The sequence below is a fragment of the Topomyia yanbarensis genome, chromosome 3 (assembly GCF_030247195.1).
Source record: "Topomyia yanbarensis strain Yona2022 chromosome 3, ASM3024719v1, whole genome shotgun sequence".
NCBI lineage: Eukaryota > Metazoa > Arthropoda > Insecta > Diptera > Culicidae > Topomyia > Topomyia yanbarensis.
The window spans coordinates 55,602,317-55,622,604 of NC_080672.1; the positions used below are offsets into that span (position 1 = coordinate 55,602,317).

At 41.4% G+C, this 20,288-nt stretch overlaps 1 protein-coding gene across 1 annotated transcript in view; it reads left to right on the forward strand.

The window, feature by feature from the left end:
- Positions 1–17,814, forward strand: part of LOC131694299 (zinc finger protein 62 homolog) — a 30,720-nt gene extending 12,906 nt beyond the window's left edge. Inside the window, exon 2 of the mRNA XM_058982923.1 lies at positions 15,717–17,814. Within this exon, the coding sequence (XP_058838906.1) occupies positions 15,732–16,877 (1,146 nt within the window). The 5' untranslated portion in view covers positions 15,717–15,731 and the 3' untranslated portion in view covers positions 16,878–17,814. The remainder of the gene's footprint in view (positions 1–15,716) is intronic.
- Positions 17,815–20,288: the final 2,474 nt, after the last annotated feature.

Here is a 20,288-nt window from a genome sequence, read left to right on the forward strand (position 1 = left end):
GATACCGGCGACAGATAACTTAGAGAGTGCTGCCGAAACTCACTCCCCCCCAGGAAAGCAAACTGAGGAACCTTCTTGTTTTATAAAAGATAAAATGATCACCTCTTCCATCCTAATGAGCGCTGATTTTGCGAAGAATTTTCAATTTAGACAGACGCTAGTGACGGGGCTGTAGCTGGGGTACACTCACGAGACCCGGATAAACAGTAGAGTTATGGTCTTCTGCTCACATAAGCTAACAACCCAACGAAACTAATTCACTTAGCAGAAAGAAACTTTAGCTGCCCGGTGTTCCATCGAGGCCAGTTGGAGGTACATTCAGGGATCACACTTAACCTAAATTATCGATTTAGCCCAGATACACATAGTACAATACCAGAGTTGACGTCTTCACGGTGTAGTTGTTGGACTATGACACTACAGCATGACGATATAGCAACGGGGATGTAAGAAACCGTGATTCAGGAGGCGTCGCTTTGGGTTGGAGTTTTTTTGTTCATCTAGATCGATTTTGGTATATTGACTCTAAACAAATGGTTATCAAACAAATCAATGAGCACGTTCATTTTCAAATAATTGATGGCGCCCTAAACAAATTTGTTTCCACACTAAATCATCTTAATGATTACAGGTTTGGGTGGAAACAGGTAGTCCTACCAGAGAACAGAGGGACTAGCGTAAGCACAAACCATGATCTGTCTATACATGTAGGCATACGTTGGTGAGAATTCGACAAAAACATCATTGGACAGTTATAGCATGGGAGATATGAACAGCAAAAACAGCCAAAGTAGCAACAGTACCTTCTATAGACAATCCCTCAAAAACCCCTGATGAATCATTGTGAAAATTTCAGAAATTGTTTGAAGCCATTTACTTACTTTTGGTTTAAAGATTTTAATCTATTTAATCAGATTATACCCCATGGATCATTCCATGACTGATTTTACTCCTTTCTTTGGAGCAGCTTTCCTAAGACACGGATTATAAAAAGCTCCCTAGAGCGGATGGACAAACCCCCTGACGATTAAAAACCGGATATAACATACAACATAAATAATATGTAAAGTCGTTTAATGTTGGCCAACACCGACTGAAGCAAAATGAAACAATCCAGCGTCACAAAATGGTACGACGCAAAACACGGCCCTATGTACCCTCCTGCGAAAATCAAAACAAAACTAAGAAACTCTTTCTATGGCTTGGAGGAGATGAAAGATAAGAACCTGGGTAAGTGGCCTGCTGTCCACATCAAACCAGGGCAATATATTTACTCTATTTTTATTTTTTTGTTCCAAATTCACTTTAATATGTCATACAGCATTCCTTGTTGTTCTCTTCATTGACAGAGCACTAAGAATTCACTATTAATTTTGTTTTTGCACCGAGCGAAATCTCAAAAACGAACCTAGTTTACATTTATCTTCCCGTGAGGTAAATACTGCTGGCGGGAGGAATACCACCTGATGCGCAGAACTACCGTGCCCGATCCCCCTAGCGATGAACAAAAAGGACCGCTACAGCCCGTCTTGTCGCAGGTGTCCTGAAAAATCGTCGAAAATTTTATTTTCTTACTGCTACTTTTATCTTAAGAAAAATTACATGATAACATAAAAAACCATCTCACAGTGACAGTGACAAGACATGTCATCTGTTGACGTTATTAGTAATGCAATTTCCACCTAGCTAGTGAGCGGCTTACATCTCTATTGGTTAGGAGGTTTTTGCTATAAAAGTCGATACAGTAGGTCGACTATGCACTCATGATTCGAATTCGCGGTTCGAATTACATCGAGGTGATAGTTAACCCTAGTTTAATAAAGAGGCGTTATAAGTCTGAATGAACCTACTAGGACATTCACACCAGCACCTTTTTCAAATGAAAAAAGGCAGTTATCATTCTGTGCCTTTTTGATATACCGTGATGGACTTTGAGAGACAGTTATCCGTTTTTGTCTCTAAAAGTAATATTTATTAGGAGAATCAAGAATAGGAGCGAATGTAGAAGAATGAATGACAGTACGAATGAGAATGGAAGACGCGTCGGTTGATTGGAAGGGATGTATGTTTTAGAATGATTGAGGTAAAACGTTCTCGAAGTAGGTTTCATATAGTAAACTTACAGATAGGAATATAAATTCGGTGAGGAAGAAACACTCGTGTTCCCACTAAGAATAAGAAATGAAGAGGGAAAGTTAGAGATATGGTGTGGAAGTAGTTTGTGTTCCCACTAGTAAAAAGGAATGGAAAGGAGTAGTATAAAAAAAAATCTGAAATTATACGAAAGATGAAAAAATGAAAAGAATGCAACAATTCGAATTAGTAGCGGTCTGATCGGGGCGGCCAAAAGACAATTAAATTTATCTCTATTGAAGCAACTCTGCTGCGCACACAGGTCTGACACGGAGGACAATTTATACGCGATGGTTTCAGAATAGACGAAAAATTATTACATAATTTTTCTACCCTACCACGGGGAGAATTGTTACCGATCTAAGTTTTAGCTGTTTCGTAACAATATAATTCCATCCACCATTAATTCAATTACAGTATCTAAGTTATGATTTTGTTCTTTTTTGTTAGTTTTTTTGTTATTGGCTCTCTATTATTATTGTTGTTAGTTTGTTAATTGAATTGAAAAAAATATATTTGTTGTTATTTTTGTTTAACATAGGATAAGTTTTGTACTAACCACTAACCCCGTTAAAATTCAAACCAATAATTACGCGTCGATAATTTGCGAAAAAAAAAACATTGTAAATGATAGCGGTTGGGGGAAATTTGGGAATTCTGCCTGTATTGTTCGAGGGCTGAAAAGAGGTCTTTCGTACCCACCCCGGAACGTCCAGACCAGGCGTTGGGGCCTAAGACGTGTTCCCCTCTGGACCAGTCATAACTCCTCAAGGCACCTATAATCCCGCAACCGTTACCAATCTGAAGCTATTGACTGTACCGGAAAAACCGCAACGGCAAAAGACGGCAAAATAGTCCGCACTAATCATAGGCAAACTGTATAATGCAAAATTTACTAACGCCGAATCTGTTGCTGCATGACTGATTGGCACCGCAGTGGAGTTGAGTCAGGTGCCAGTAATTTAGCCGCAGAACCACTGTTTCCGGAAAAGCTAAGGGAGAGAGAGATAAGAAGGACGAGAGAGAGAGAATAAGAGGAATTGGATATCGTAGGGTTCATGGGAAATGATAATGAGTGAGGTAGGTCAGTTTGGATGCAGGCCTAAGGCGAGTAAGTTCAGTGAAATTATAAAACGGTATAGTTCGCAAAGTATAAAATCCTGCGAGAAGTTTCCAACCTAGATGAGTACGGACCTGATATCACGAGTCCGCTCGAAGTGATTTTCCGGTCAAAATTCGGCTTGTGTCCCACCGTTGGCCGCTACGATTTTTCGGAAGTCCGTTTCCATTAAGACGGCAACCCGCCACTACATCGTGAAATTATCACGGTACGTCCGCCGAAGTCCGCCGCCGCACCCTAGCACGGCCGACGAGAATCGCTCCTGGGTTAGACAACGGTACGCCACTCCATTGTGGAGCAACGAAAGCACCAAGTGACGGTAACATCTCGGACGCGTGCGCAGTTTGCTAAAAGGCCACGCGCATCAGTTCTCCCCACGCTGGAAGCACCGGCGCGACGCTAGTATTGACGCCAAAACCACTGCCTCGTTCGCCAAGCAGCATCGACAGCAACGACGGCCCGCCAAACGGGCTCAGGTACGTTCAATTCCTCCTCTCTCCCACCCACGTGTCGGATCAGCGAAGGGCTCCAACGTTAATAATTAGGCGCCTAAAACTCCGTTCAAAAATAAATTGTAAAATTGTAAACCTTTTCTTTTTGTTCCTACGAGAGCCTTTTTCTTTGTTGGATGGTTTCTATATTGATTCGCCTGAGTTGAAAAATTGTTTAAAAGCGGTAAGTACAGTGAGTCCTCCCGAGAACGGTAGCCGACCCTGAGATCAAAAATAAAGGTGAGCTAGCCGCGTGGTGTTCTTCAAGAATACTTTCAGTTTTAAGCGGCCCTTACACGTTCAATATTTTTGTCAATACCAGTATTGACGGTATTGTTACAATATTTCAGTCCCGTTTGAAATCCACATCGTCAATAAAAAATTTTCCATTACACGTACAATACTTTTGTCAATACTCTCTAGTATTGACAAAAATATTGAACGTGTAAGGGCCGCTTTACACCAACCGACGTAACCCCACAAAATGAGCCGGGTGAACTTCGTTTGACAATTCTCGGTGGTTTGTTTACATGGAAGTTACGTGAGTTCGAATGTAATTGATGAGCACTCGTTGCACTCGCACTCACACAACTGACAAGGTAAACAAACCACCGAGAATTGTCAAACATGAACTTTATTCACCATGAGTTCATTCGTGTCGTCATCTTGTAGAACTCAATACACATACAAGCACTGCCGACGATGCTAGAGAAACGTTACTCATTGAATACTTTACGATGACGTCACAAATGAACTGAGTGTTCATTTTTGACAGTTCGCTTGTACTGTTTACATGGACTTAGAAAAATTCTCTACGATTTGCTTCGAGCGAATCTAGTCGTCCACAAATTTTTCTAAGTCCATGTAAACAGTACAAGCGAACTGTCAAGAAAAGTGAGGTTAACTGTGTCAGTAAAGAACCTAATTCCTAATTCAACCGCATAACAATACAGTAAATAAAACTGATCCTTTGTGTTTCGCTGACAGTCAAAACCGCGTGTGTTATTCCCGAAAGAAAAAACTGTTGTCCCCCCTGTCGAAGCTCTCGTTTGCGCGGCTGAATAATGATAATTTCCAGTCGTGGAGTTTACGAATGCGTATGTTGCTAATTCGTGAAGAACTGTGGCGTCTGGTTAGTGGGGAGCAGCCGGATGACGTGGACGATTATCACTGGAATCGTGATGACCAGCGCGCTATCGCGACGATCGGATTATGTTTGGACGAATCGCTGTACAGCATCATCAAACAGAAGGAAAGTGCAAAAGAAGCGTGGGAATCATTGAAGACATACCACGAAAAACCGAATATGACGTCGCGAGTGTCACTATTGAAAAGATTGTGTTCGATTAATTTAACCGATAGTGGTGACATGGAAAAACATCTTGTTGAGCTAGATGAGCTGTTTGAGCGCCTTGAGAATGTAGGCCAGAAGATCGATGATACGCTCAAAGTGGCAATGATTTTGCGAAGCTTGCCAGATAGTTTCGATAGTCTTGTGATGGCTTTGGAAAGCCGGGCTGACGTGGATATTACGCTTGAACTAGTGAAATCAAAATTGCTTGATGCATACCAGCGTCGTGTTGATCGATCGGTCGGTGGTACGAAAGAAGAAAAAGCGATGAAATCGAATACAAAGCGTGACAAAGAGAAATTGTGTTTCTTCTGTAAGAAACCGGGGCATGTGAAGAAATTCTGTCGAAAGTTTTTGGCAACACGGAGTGTTTCGAAAACGATTGATAAGCAGCAGCCACAGAAAGCTAAACAAGTGCAAAAGTCGAGTGAACCGTTGTGGTTTATCGCGGGGCATGCTGTGAAAAATGCCTGGATTCTGGACAGTGGGGCGTCATGTCACATGACAAGTGATAAAGGTTTTTTCACCTCACTGGTTGAACGTACCGGAGAGGATGTTGTGTTGGCAGACGGCAATAAAACGAAAACAGCCGGCTGCGATGAAGGACTCATCCGCGGTATCGATAGTGATGGGAAGCCGATAAAAATTCGGACACTGATGTACTGTTTGTTCCGGAGCTGGACGGAAATCTGTTGTCTGTTGGTAACATGGCAACGAAAGCTTTTGTAGTGCGTTTTTCGGATGTCGGTTGCGATATTGTGAACAGTTCGGGTAGCCTCGTCGCAATGGGTGATCGTTGTGGTGCGCTGTATAAACTAAAAACTTTGGAACGAGCGATGCAGTCGGTCGGAGACTGTCACACGCAGATGTGCCGTCATCTGTGGCACCGAAGATTTGCAGGGATGTGGACGCAGTGAGTAAATTGATCAGAGAAAAACTGGGACGTGGTGTGATTGTGACGGCTTGTGAAAGATAAGAGGTGTGCGAAACCTGTATCGAAGGGAAATTGGCCCCGAAGCCGTTTCCTAGTGTAGTGAACAGAAAAGGAAAGCAGATTCTGGATCTTGTTCACACTGACCTTTGTGAGTCTCGCCAACGTAACACCAAGCGGTAATCGCTATCTGCTCAGCCTGATCGACGACAATAGCCGATTTGTCGTCATCCATTTGCTGAAAGGGAAATCGGAGGCAAAAGAGAAAGTGAAAGATTTTGTTTACTTTTGCCAACCGAAGGTTATCAGAGCCAACGGAGGCGGTGAGTATGTAAATAAAGACTTACATGAATGGTAGAATGGAAAAAAGGTACTGGGGCGAAGCCATTTGCACAGCAGCATTCTTGCAGAACAGACTGCCTTCTCGTGTGATCGAGGGGACACCGTATGAAAGGTGGTACGACACAAAGCCAGAGTTGGATCGTCTCCGTGTATTCGGTAGTGATGCATATGTCCACATACCAGACGCGAAACGGCGTAAGCTGGATCCCGGGTCCAGAAAGTTGACTTTTGTTGGATATGCAGAAGATCGGAAAGGATATCTGTTCCTGGATCGTGAAACGGATATGATCACAATTAGGAGAGATGCTACATTCATCGAATGGAACAACGGCTCGTCGCAGATAGAAATCATTACCGTCCAGAAGAAAAATGTTTCAATTCAGGATTGTGAGAAGAAGCGAGAAAAACCGGAAGAGGTTGGTACTTCAGATGATGAGTTTTAGGATGCCAATGAAAGCGGAAATTTTAATGGATTCGACGATGCTGCTGTTCAGGAGGAGCAACCTAGCGAGAATTTTAAGAAGCAGTTGCCATATCGGAAGACGAGAGATACGCAGCCTACCAGACTTTCAGACTACGTTATCGGAGTTGCTGTGTATTCCGTGGAAGAACCAATGACGTATAAAGAGGTCGTAAAGTCGCCAGAGCAACGTTTTTGGGTACCTGCCATGGAAGATGGAATTCAACCTCATTCTAAGAACGGAACGTGGAAACTTGTGGAGGCACCACCGAACCGGAAGGTAGTAGGGAGTCGTTGGGTCTACAAAATAAAACAGAACGGGCGTGGTGAAATCGTAAAGTACAAAGCGCGCGTTGTTGCGCAGGGCTCATCGTAGTCTAAGCCTAGCATAGACTACGATGAGGTCTACGCCCCAGTCGTAAGTTACACTACAATGCGAACTTTACTTGCCGTGGCTGGTAAGAACAACCTCATTCTCAGACATTCCCAAGTAACCATAAGCATTAAGCCATTGCACTATATTGGCTATACATTTGCACTAATGTTGCATTGAAACTCCATTACAGCATTAACAACGCAATAAAGCTCTTTATTAGCATCAATAATGCATAACTGCACAGCCGACATATAGCATTATAGCTTGCTCTATATGCGTATATAAAGCTGATATAACGCGTACATGCTTCAGGGATCTTTAAAGCATGTAAGCTTTACAAGTGCATTTAATGCCATTATAGAGCATATAAAAAGCTGATATAATGCTATTAGGATGCTGTGGGTTTATTTGTTATGCAACTCTTCTTGAAGATTATATTCGGCATATTTCATTTCAATCGAACATATGCAATATAGTCCAGGAAGCAAACGCAGCGCACTTACCGTGAAGGACGAGGCAAGGTACCTTAGTTCGAGACTTACTAAAGGTAATTTTCGTAAACATTTATATCATGTGAGAACGAAAACCCATTAAGGATATTCATTACAATGCATTAGAACAGAATCAATTACGGTTTTAAACAGAATATTTTATTTTAAAAGTTTTTCCTTTTTGCTCATCATACCGAAAGGAAACATAAGAAATGGTTTTAAAACCATGGCGGACAATGACAACCATCTGAAGCTTTTCAATAGCATTAGTAGTGCCAATATAAGGCTTTCAAATTTGACATTTGTACGCTTTTGCTATATAATAGCATTAGTACTGCAGAAACGAGCTGTCAATCTCCGCACAGTAATAGCACTACATTTCGCCTTTTCTGGCATATCAGCATTAAATAAGTATTTAGGGCTTCACGGCTTTTTAGGACAGCTTTATATGTGGATCTAAAGCAGATATTAGGCTACGTTATAATGCTTATTGGTTACTTGGGTTTTGACATCAAAACCGCATATTTGTACGCCAACCGCCAGGTTTCGAAGTACCAGGTAAAGAGAAACTCGTATGTAGACTCCGACGAAACATCTACGGATTGAAGCGCCCGTTGCTGGAGCGAGAAGCTTTCGGAGGTCTCGAAGAAACTAGGGTTCCAGCAAAGTTACACCGACCATTGTCTATTTTTCAAGTCAATGCCGAATGGTACAAAGATCTACATTCTTGTTTATGTGGACGACATGCTAGTTACGGCATTAAACTAGACAATTATCGATGAAGCCTACCGTGGTTTGAGCTTGAGGTTATGCGACCACCCCTGGCTGCTACTCCGTTATCGATCGGGACTAGCTGAAGTTGTTGCACAGGGAATCAGTAGATAATTATGCTTGGGAGTAGCGAAACATCTTTCAATGTGCAACTCCTGGTAATCCTAGTGTTTTTGATCAATACCGCGCCGGCCAGGCCCGAACGTAGATCGCGGAAGGAAAGGGAAGGAATGGTTAGTCCGATACTTGCTTTTGCTAGAGGCCGTATATACTACTGCGCACTCCACAAGTATCACAGGAGGAGATATTTTTGTTAGTAAGCGCACAGACTAACAGACATAACACTATGAGGGAATTCCCTCAAAAAACATCGATCCGAAAATTTTCCCAGAACACTAGCTCCACCTTTTATTCACAATCCCAAACACTCATTTACTGGTGGGTTACCCCTCAGGTTTGGGAACAATTTTTCACTAGTGGTCTATCCCCATATGCTTGTTCATATTTCAAATGTGGCCACAGTCCCAACTACAAATATATTTAAAATGACCGTTGAAGCGGGCGAAGCTTTGTTTTTGAGTGTTATGTCTGTTAGTCTGTGGTAAGAGTATAGAAGTTGGATATACTTCTTCTTTACCGACTTCAGAGAGGTGATTCCACTATCTGGACTAGATATCGATCTACCAATTTCATGGACCGGGGACCAACGGCTTTACTTCCGAAGACGTGACCAGATTTTGTTACCTCAGAAAAATCTCAACGACCTCGGCTGGAATTGAACCCAGGCCAACTGGAATGAGTGGCGGTCACGCTTACCACTCAACCACCGGCGCCGTCTGATCGATGAAGCCTACCGTGGTTTGCAGCAATTCTTTGAAATTGCCGATCTTGGAAGCGCCCGTTATTCCCTAGGTATGGAGATCAATTTGAACCGTGGAACCTACTCAATCAGCCTACGCAACTACATCAAGAAAACAGTGCAAAAGTGCGGGATGATTGATGCAAAGCCAAGTCGCACGCCAATGGGAGTTGGATACCCCCAAAATACGGAGACCAGCGACCTACTGCAGGACTAAGAAAGATACCGAAGCTTGGTAAGCGCACTTTTGTACATCGCTGTCACAGCTCGTCCTGATATAGCCAATACCGTTGGAATCCTCGGTAGGAAAGTGAGTTGCCATGTAGAGAGCGATTGGAAACTTGCTTTGGGACCGGTACAGTCAAGAGCATTCGACATTGATCTAATAGCATACTCTGATGCTGACTGGGCTGGGGACGTTCAATTGGATCAGCAGAAAGCAGAACTCCGTGACCTTATCCTCGATGGAAGCGGAATACTGCGCTCTGAGCGAAACCTGCCAAGAATTGGTTTGGACACGTAGGTTACTGAGTGATTTTCATGAGAAGCAAGATCGACCAACAACCGTGTATGAGGATAACCAGAGCTGTTTAAGCTTTGTAAACTCTGATCGGTTGAGTAAGCGCTCCAACCACGTGGAAACGAGTCAACACTTCGTGCGGGATTTATGCGATCGTCGAGAGGTAAGCTTGAACTATTGCCCAACAGAATCTATGATGGCTGATATTTTGACCAAGCCTCTTGCCGCAGCCAAGCATAATCGTTTTACCGAATTGCTGGAGCTTATGGAATAGTGAGTTGGAGCTTGAGGAGGAGCGTCGGAGAGTAGCAAACACCAACTCATACGAAGAACCACCCTGTGCAACAGGCGACTATGCGAATCACTATGCCTCTTCAGGCATCACTTTTTCGCTTGTTCGCATACACATACAAGCACCGCCGACGATGCTAGAGAAACGTTACTCATTCCTAATTCAACCGCGTAACAATACAGTAAATAAAACCGATCCTTTGTGTTTCGCTGACAGTTAAAACCGCTTGTGTTATTCCCGAAAGAAAAAATGTTATCCCACTGTCTTCCCTGTCCGCCCACAAAAACAATGTAAGAAAGACAGCAAAAGGGAAGTCTCGCTCATCAGTATTCCCTTAACATTTATTTAAGTGGCTCAGAAGCCTGATGCAATATAATACAGCACTGGAAAAATTAAGCGCATTATATTGGAATATGTTCGAAATTGTTATATTTCAGACAAGCTGCCTTATACGGGATGATTTTCATTTCTTGCGAGGTATCGCCCTTGACTAGGGGTTTGCTCAGGATCACAATTAGTTTCTCCGTTTTTGGATTTAGCGACAATCCGGCGCTAGCTTAGTCCTGTCACTAAGTTAGTGTCGGATTCTGATGAGACGAAGTCGAAACGCAAATTCCATAGCTAATTTAGTTATAGGTTTTATTGTTGTTATCGTTTATTAACGACATTCGAGGTGCATTCATGTCGGAAGGATTTTTGTTTTTTCGTATTTAACAAAGCGGTATAAATTAAGTTCAACTCACAATAGAATCAAAAAATTCTACAACATTTTATACAAATTTGTTTCCTTAAGAAAACTTACCATGTTCTTTTCGTTCTCTCCGTCGTTGCCTAGAACCACTCGCAAACACGTAACGATATTGTGCATCCTTCTATCTTCGTCGTACCTTCTGCAGTGGTGGATCATATGACGAACTTCAACGATTACCCTGAAGCAGTCGCAAACTGGTGGGGTTTCTTTCTTCAACAGAAAGTCATGTGTTAGCCGGGTATGCCCTATGCGTAGCCGGGTAAACACTCGTTGCTCTGTCAAACTCTCGCAGTCAGTTCACTTCACCGTGTCAAATTTTACTTCGCAAAGCTTTACTTCAGTGGACGCTGACCACCGCTGGTACCGTTGATTTCGGATGACTGTTTTGATATGGTTGACGGCGTCTGCACCCGGAACAGATATATCCAATGGAGCAATGCCCCTGGCTTCTCCAGCGAGTCGATCTACCTCTTCATTACCGCGGATGCCAGAGTGAGCCGGAATCCAGCACAGTTTGATTGGACGGTTTATAAGCATGTTCTCAAGCTCCTGGATCCACGGGTGCTGGGATGTGTCAGCCTCGATTGCTGATAGACAGCTAGCCGAATCTGACATTATTAGCGGGTCTCTGGACGTGGGGTACGTACACTGAAAAAAATCCAAACGTTAATTCCATTAGCTCCAAACCGCTTAAAATTCATATGAAGAAGAAATGCTATTGTTATCACGCGCACACATGCCTTCTATGTGTCAACTGTATAAACTATGTATGCACACACATAAGTTGTATGTGCATATTGTTATAGAACGGGGTTTTATGTGCCTAATAGTTATGAAATGTGAATGTAAGATTAATATTTCTTGTAAATACACACATAAGGTTTATGTGCCAGCAAATAGTGTCTATATGCCTCCGTTAATTGCAAAAATCTATGTGTCAAATCAATAGGCATAACGTTTACTTTTTTTTGAGTGTAGTTAACGCTGTTCTTATTGCGAAAGCCTCGGCGGAGATGACACTGCTTTGCAGCGGAAGGTCAACCGATTGTTGATAGTGTTCTCCAAATACTGCCGCGCCTACTGTGTTATCGTCTTTGGAACCATCGGTTTAGACGACAATTGAGCGATTGCAACGATCTGTCAGGATTTTCTGGACAACTGGACGAGCAATTTCCGAAGGGTCTCCAGCTTTCACGTGCTTCTTTACGTTCCACACGATCTGGAGTTTGGGTTCGTTCGTCATGTGGACACAAGTAGGTCGAGCAAAGTACCTGCTTCAGCCATAATGGCTAGGATTAGGCTCGTGACATATGCTCCGGAGGCGAATCTTTATGCAGGTGCGAGTTTGGATGACGAGCCCCATGTCGTAGAGCTAGACGTTCATGGTAGGCTTGATTATTTGTTTAACATTAACATATAAGTTAAAATCGGCTTTCAGTAATTTCAAGAACATAGCTTTATTCAGATTATTTTTATATTCAAAAATAGCAAATTGTTCTACGCCAAGACCAACGCAGGTAGGTTGTCCATTCCGCTTTTCAAAGTTGAGAAAATACCACCCGAAGAAGGTATAATTAGAATAAGCTGCGTATGAAACGGGTGATAAATAACATATGACAGACGGTAACAAAGCAGTTATCACAGGTTTCCTATCTAATTCAAAGGCCCCAAATCACCATGAAGACAGAACAACACACAGTCAATAGTAGTCAGAGAAGGCAAACATAAAAAGGAATTAGGCAATCCATTAGATGTTTGTTTGACAATTCAGCGGTGGGTTCTGTCAACAAGCCTACTCCTGCGAACAGAAAAACTCGTCCGACAAACGACTTTGTTAGTCCGATTCGTTTGATGTTGGATCGAATTAACGATATTGTAGGACGTCGCACCCCTCGGAGTGATGTCAGAATAAGTAAACGAGAAATAATCAGCTGATCAGAAACGTCTCATGGATTGCCTAATAGTCTACTCGACCAAAACACTAGACAGTAACGAACTCAGAAAATCAAAATACATGGTTATTAATGAAATGCAATTGTAAAACAACAGACAGTAGAAAACAGTAATCGATCGTCTCGGTTGTTTAGTTATGCTTCTAATCAAAAAAAAATGTTAGGAAATACTGCGATGAAATAAAAAACCGCGTGAAAAAGTCTTATTGTCCCTTACGTTTAATGCCTTTCGATATTGTATCTTTTCGACGTTTTCTCCCTTTCGACGTTTCATCCCTTTCGACGTTCTGTTCCTTTCGACCTTTTGTCCTTCGACCTTTTGTCTCTTTCGACCTATTGTCCTTTTCGCCCATTTGGCCTTTCGACCTTTTGTCTTTCGACCGTTTATCTTTTGACTTTTTGTCCAATCGACCTTGTGTCTTTCGACATTTTATCCCTAAACCAATCCGCACACCTCTAAAATCCCTAATGGTCGCCAACAGGGTGGGAATACTCCACTGCGCCATATTCTGTTGAAGAGCTCTAACATGGCAGTTTTCACCGACAATGGCAGTCGCTGAAGCATTGGATAACCGATGCAGTCCGGTCCTGAAGAACCACTTCGTCCTCTGTCGAGCGCCCGCACCAGCTCATTCAGAGTGAAGTCAGAATTGTTAATATCATCGGTATCTGGTGAAAAGTTTATGCGGTTAAGTTCGGCTTTTTACTTTTCCCTCTGGAAGAATGACGAATAGCTGCAGGTTGCGGATCTTTCGTTGTAGTGTTGTGCCAGTTCTTCAGCTATTTCTTCTGGCTTATCCGTGTAGGCACTGGACCGTTTAATGCCACATCTCCGACGTAGTTGAACTTCTTTGCGACGAAGTCTTCCCATGATCTTTCTTTGGCGTCATGGATAGACTTTCTCGCTGCTGCTCGTGATTCTTGAAACCGCTTCTCGTGGATCCTCTGCTGATATATGCTTCAGTGCTTTTCTACGTTTTGTATAGCTGCTTTCGCCTCCGGACACCACTTTTGGACCGATTCTGCGCGTATAGTTAGGGTATCGCGGTGTTTGCTGATTTGATTAAAGCAGTCAACGAAACAGTCGATTAAAATTTTGACGCCCGGGTCGAATAGTGTTGGAGGTCAATCGCTCGTAGGTTGTCCAATCCGCTGAGCGAAAATCCATTTGTCTTTTCATTGTAATAGTGGACAATTCGGGAGTGGAAACGAGAATGGGAAAGTGATAACTGCTGTGGGTGTCCGGAAGTGTTTGACAAACAAATTTCGAAGCCACCGATTCGGAGCAGATCAAGAGGTCAATAGCCGAAGTGATACCGGTAGCTGGATCAATCCGAGTGTGCGATCCGTCGTCTAAGATGAGTAATCTTTCCGATAGCGTGTTTTCGGCGATGAAGTGGCCTAGTGCGGTAGATTTTGTGGAACCCCAGCAGATATGGTGCGCTGTTCTTCACATTTTTGAGTATTGGAAGGGACGTACATCGACACCACCGTCAATGGTTGTGGAAGTTGGATCCGAACTGCGATTGCTTGTATACTGACATCGACATCGGTTTGCTCAAGTGGTCCACCATCCCGAATGGCAAGACCTACGCCGTGTTGCCAGTATCAACAGCTACCAGTTTTCAGCAGCAGAGTGTAGTTGTTGTCGATGAAATCTGCTGAAACTACCCGGATGTCCACTTTTGTTTCCTGTAGCGCTAGCAGGCTTGGTCCGCACTCACAGATCAGCTCTTTAAGCTCGCTGATGTTGGTACACGGGCCCCGGATGTTCCGTTGAAGTGCGAGGTATCTGCTGTCTCGATTGGTGAAAGTCGCTGACGAAGATGTTAATGGCGAAGGTCGGGATATCAGTGCTCTGATGCTTCTGCTTTTGTCTTCGCCGGCTGAAAGCCAGGATAAGAATTACGAGGACTCTATATCCGATTAAGGAACTTCATATCGTTCGATATGTAAGTGCCCTGCAGTAATACAATTACGAATCCGGATTTTTAGTCTTCCAGACACAGTCGAACCTATGAACAGGGAGCTACACCTCAAGAACACGTTATTGTTTATAACCCAACGTCATGAAAGAGCTGTAGGCTTTGTCAATATGGTTCATTATTCCTTCGGGAGCAAAGAATCCAGGCTGTTTACATTTTTATTTATTTCAGGTCATCGGCACCTTTGAGGCTGTTTCTATCTAATTGTTTCATTGGAATAATTTATGTTATTGATACTGATTTGAACTTCAATTTAAACTCATTGGGTGTAAGTTGAGAAATCAATTAAATAGTGTGGCAACTCTACGGTATAGAATGGAAGCTATTACCACAGAGAACAGACATCCATGATCGAACAAAAATATTTAAAAGACGTGTGTGAACATTTGAATTAATATACGATAAACACTAGCGCCGCCACACCAAGTGTGGCCAAGAGGCCATGACGTATCCAATCGAACATGAAATTTGACGTATACACAATAGAAATACGTCAGATTTTTGCTCGTTTGGATACGTCAAACGCGTCTTGGCCGCACTCTAACTAGAGTGCTCTAGTTTGACTGGGTAGAGGAATAACCGCTGTCAGTCGAACTCAGCCACAAAAAAACATGACAGTAGCGCACCTGGTTTGGATATCCCAACTACCTTCGAAACCGTTAGAGATTTTACACAAGTTGAATGCTGAAGATGGACGTCTGTTCTCTGTGCTATTACCCTATTCAGTTTTGGCTACTTTCCACGAGCACTCGTCACTGGGAGGCATAAAACAGAAAATTATTAGGACACTGATAAGACGCTGTTGGACGATCAGATTAGAATAGATCTTAAACAGCTTATAACAGCCAATGTCAAGGCCGAGAACTCACTGAACTTTGTTCAAAATTTTAGGTATCCAGCTACAGCATGGATCTGGAAGAGGATAATCCAAAACCTAATGAGGAGAGCAATCTAGAACAACCCATCGAACTCAAAACCTCTTTCCAGGTAAAGGTAGAAGAGATAGAAATAATAGATACACTACCTGAAAAAGAGTCCGGTCAACCTATATCAGAGGCCGCTAGCCACGGATGTGAGATTTGCGATTACGAATTCCCATCTATCTCCCTGCTTAACCATCATAGATTAAATCATCCCTATATATGTGACTTGTGTCGAAAAGAATATCTTAATCTCAGGCAGATTAGTAGACATATGAGGTATCACAGGCAAAAATCTCACCAATGTAACGTTTGCGAGATGGCATATCCCACAGTCGGTCAGCTCAATTTACATAAGAAAATTCACAATGATAAATCAAACAAACGTAAATTTCGTGTAAAGGGTTCTGAAATGCCCAACTCGCTGAGCCAGCACACGAATATTCACTCGGAAAAGAAACAATTCAGTTGTGATGTGTGTGGGAAAGGATTCTGTACGTCCTGGAACCTTGCAGTTCACAAGGGAAAACATGAATCTCTCGGCCTATGTAATACAGTGCAATGCGATATATGTGGGAAAGAATATAGTAGGCGCAGTTCTCTAAAAAAACATATGAGATCTCATATGTTATCTTACAAATGTGACGTCTGCGAGAAAGTATATAATGGACTTGACCAGCTCAGTGAACATAAGAAAACTCACTCGAATGAAAAGCCATATGAATGTGATTTGTGTGGAAAGAGGTTTTGTACGCGGAAACAGCTTATAAGTCACAGGTATATGCACACAAATGAGAAACGTTTCAAGTGTGGTGTGTGTGAAAAAAGCTTTCAGACCCCCTCTCAGCTCACGCTGCATGCATTTGCGCACACTGATCATAGAAATTTTGATTGCAAAGTTTGTGGTAAAGGATTTAAATTCCCGTATGGTTTGGAAACTCACATGACCATTCACACAAACAAAAAACCGCACAAATGTGAAGTGTGCGAAAAAGAATTTCGCCAAAAAAGTGTCCTCCAACAACATATGTTTGTACACAAAAATCTCAAACCGCACAAATGTGAAGTATGTGGGAAAGAGTTCCGTGTCCGCTTTTCCCTGAAATATCACATGCTGGGTCATTCGAAGTGAAAAAAATGTAAAAATGTGACGTGTGAACCGATGCACTAACCATAAAAGTATAATATGCCCATGTGTATTGTTAAAAATGAGTTATCCAGTAGATTATATTGAGAATCACCGTAAATTTACAATGTAGTTTTAATCAGCCTGTTTAGAACCTATCATGAATAATATCAAACTAGTTTGTTCCATCCCTAAGCCTTAATCACAGAGAACAAACGCCCATCTTCAGCATGCAACTTGTGTAAAATCAACGTTCTAACGATCGAAAATGCATTCAATTACCTTTAATTCAACATTATAATATTTCATATCGATGCATGGCAATTGGCATTTTGCTGTACAGCTCAATTACCTGCTGCGACATCTACAGATTAATAGCATAAACAAGATAAGGTGGATATTTGTGCGTTTTTCATATCTACGATAAGTAATTTGATGTAATTTTTTAATGTTTTTCCGTAACTACGCATCAATTAAAGTAAATAATGTACTCAGAGGGGGAAGAAAAACAATTTGGAAGTCAATGATAAAAGTTTTTAGTAGATACACTCAAGTTAAACACAAGAAATCTTCGAAAATGTGTATTTTGCGCTTCTAGGTTGGGGTTCACAACCGCCCGAGTTAAGAATATTTAAACAACCAATCAAAGCATAAACAGTATAAATTTACTTTTGGCGAGAATTAGCTCTCATTTTGAACCTTCACAACTTTGTACAAAGTGGTTTCATACCGGTTCAGAAAGAAAAAATTAGAAATATGCTGTATTATCCCTGTTTTGGATAATAAATCTATTACCATCTTGAAGTAAATTAGTTTTCTTCCACTTCACTTTCATTTTTTTTATACAACTAAGGCCAATAGGGATCTTTAGGGATGTGCGGGTAAGGGCATATTCAGATGCAGATTAGTACCGTGAGTTTATATCTCAGTCCTTTTCCAATTTTTTGGCCCGAAACTATTGAAAAAAAAACATTTTTTAGTTTGTTTCCTTTCAGGACAATAACACATCCAAACCCATGCGACTTGCACGACTCTATAGGTTGCCTTATCAGATCTACCATAGTTTGCAGATGAAACTTGGGATGGCAGGCAGTTAGCGGATTGACAAAGTACCAGATCATGCTGTGTGGGGTGCTGTCCCGGTTAACAATGAGGCGAACGAGATATTTGCAGATACGTCATTTAGTCGGACAACTGTCAGTTTGTTGGTTGAATTTAATTTGGTTTTTTTAATTTAAAAATCAGAAAAGAATAATTAAGGTTTAAGAATGATATGAGTGCACTCGTAAGGACACCTGCTATCAATAAATATGAAAAACTGGTACAATTTTTCCAAATTGGGTCATTAAGCTATATATAGTTTTCCGTTCCATTCGATAAATTTTAGGTCCAATATACATAATATAACATGATTTCAAAAAAAAATTCGTTGTAATACGTAAAAACGATTTTTTTGTTTTTTAAAATAAATCTAATGTAAACTTGGCAACCATACATAGGAAAACAGCGGTTGTTTACATCTGGCCTATCAGGACAACACCCAAAATGAAAAAAAACTATATGCAATGTATGGTGTTTATGTCAAATAAAAATAACCCTGTGGAAAAACCGAGAAAACTTGACTTATTTTTTTCTGACAGGGCATCATTTGTCGTGAAATTCGATATGTCAAACCCTTCCTATAGTGTCAAATCCAGACTGTCAACATATTTCTTTATTTTAAATTTTAATATTATTTTCACGTTTCCTGAGTTGGAAAAAAATATTGTTGCAATCACGAAAATCAGCTTTATCGATGTAAGTAATAAAAAACGACTTTTTTTTTCTCATTTAATGACCCAATTAAAGATCCCTATTTTTTAAAAATGCAAAAATTACGTAAACTTTCAAAGATTTGCTACTGATCTGACAGTTTATTCGCAAAACATCCACTCCAAGCATGTAGTGCCCCCTACATATGTTTGCTGCGTAAAGATGCCAATCGTTTGAGCTGTTTCCCCAATGATGAGCATTTCGAATCAAACAGTTGAAATAGTTCTACAGCTTGCTTTTAATAATCCATATCACCTAGAATGCACCTTTCAACCACGATTTGACTAAATTCTGACGAAAATTTAAGTTTCTTTTTTCATAGATGTACAATACTTAACTCACAGAGAACAGACGTCCACCTTCAGCATTCAACTTGTGTAAAATCTCTAACGGTTTCAATGGTAGTTGGGATTTCCAAACCAGGTGCGCTACTGTCATGTTTTTTTGTGGCTGAGTTCGACAGAATTGACAGCGGTTATTCCTCTACCCAGTCAAACTAGTCCGGAACCGGTTCGGACTTCCAGCATGAATTCCAGCTCAAATGCATGAACCGATAGAGTCGGAATCGGTTGTTTTCTTTAAGCAAGATTCCATACTGAATCCATTCAGGATTTCGAACCGGTTCCAGAATGGATTTGACGGATAGGTTGGTGTGGCAGCGCTAGTGTTTATCGTATATTAATTCAAATGTTTACACACGTTTTTTAAATATTTTTGTTCGATCATGGATGTCTGTTCTCTGTACTTAACTCCACCAACTCAGGATTTGGGGAAACCGAGGAGATTTGAAACAGAGGAGAGTTGAAATAGGCCTATTTAGTTTTTTAAATATTAAATCGGGCGGTTATGAACCTCAACCTAGACGTACAGTATTCACATTTTTGAAGATTTCTTATGTTTAATTTGAGTGTATCTGCCCAAAACTTATCATTAACTTCCAAAACGTCTTTCTTCCCCTCTGAGCCTATTATTCACCATAATTGATGCGTGTTTATGAAAAAATATAAAAAATGTATCAAATTACTTAGAGTAGATATAAAAAACACACAAACATCCACTATATCTTGTTTACGCTATTAATTTGTAATTTTATTGAGCACCATAATTTGTCGATGTAGCAGCAGGTAATTAAGCTTTACAGCATGAGAGATAATAAGGCCCATTAGTTTGACACATATTGCCCTGGGACACACATGTCAAAATAATGGGATACAATATGCTAGAGCGAGACCCCATGTTTCAGTCCGTGAATACATGGAGACAGTATCGCTTTGCTCCCTCAAGTAGTTATTTATCTCTTTTAGCAAAATGCCAAAACTTCCCGGTCAAACGTCTTAGGTCAAACCATTCGGAATCCTGAATCCCGGTCAAACCATTCGGAATTTGATTCGGAATCCTGAATGAAGTCAGTATGGATTCCAAATCAAATGCAACAACCGATTCTGAGTCGGAATCGGTTGTTGCATTTGATTTGGAATCCATAATGACTCCATTCAGAAATCCGAACCGGTTCCGGAATGAGTTTAACTGGGATGGAGTCAGTATGGATTCCAACCCTCTAAGAACGGTTGGTTTCAAAATCGTCCAATGACGGACGTTCGTTGG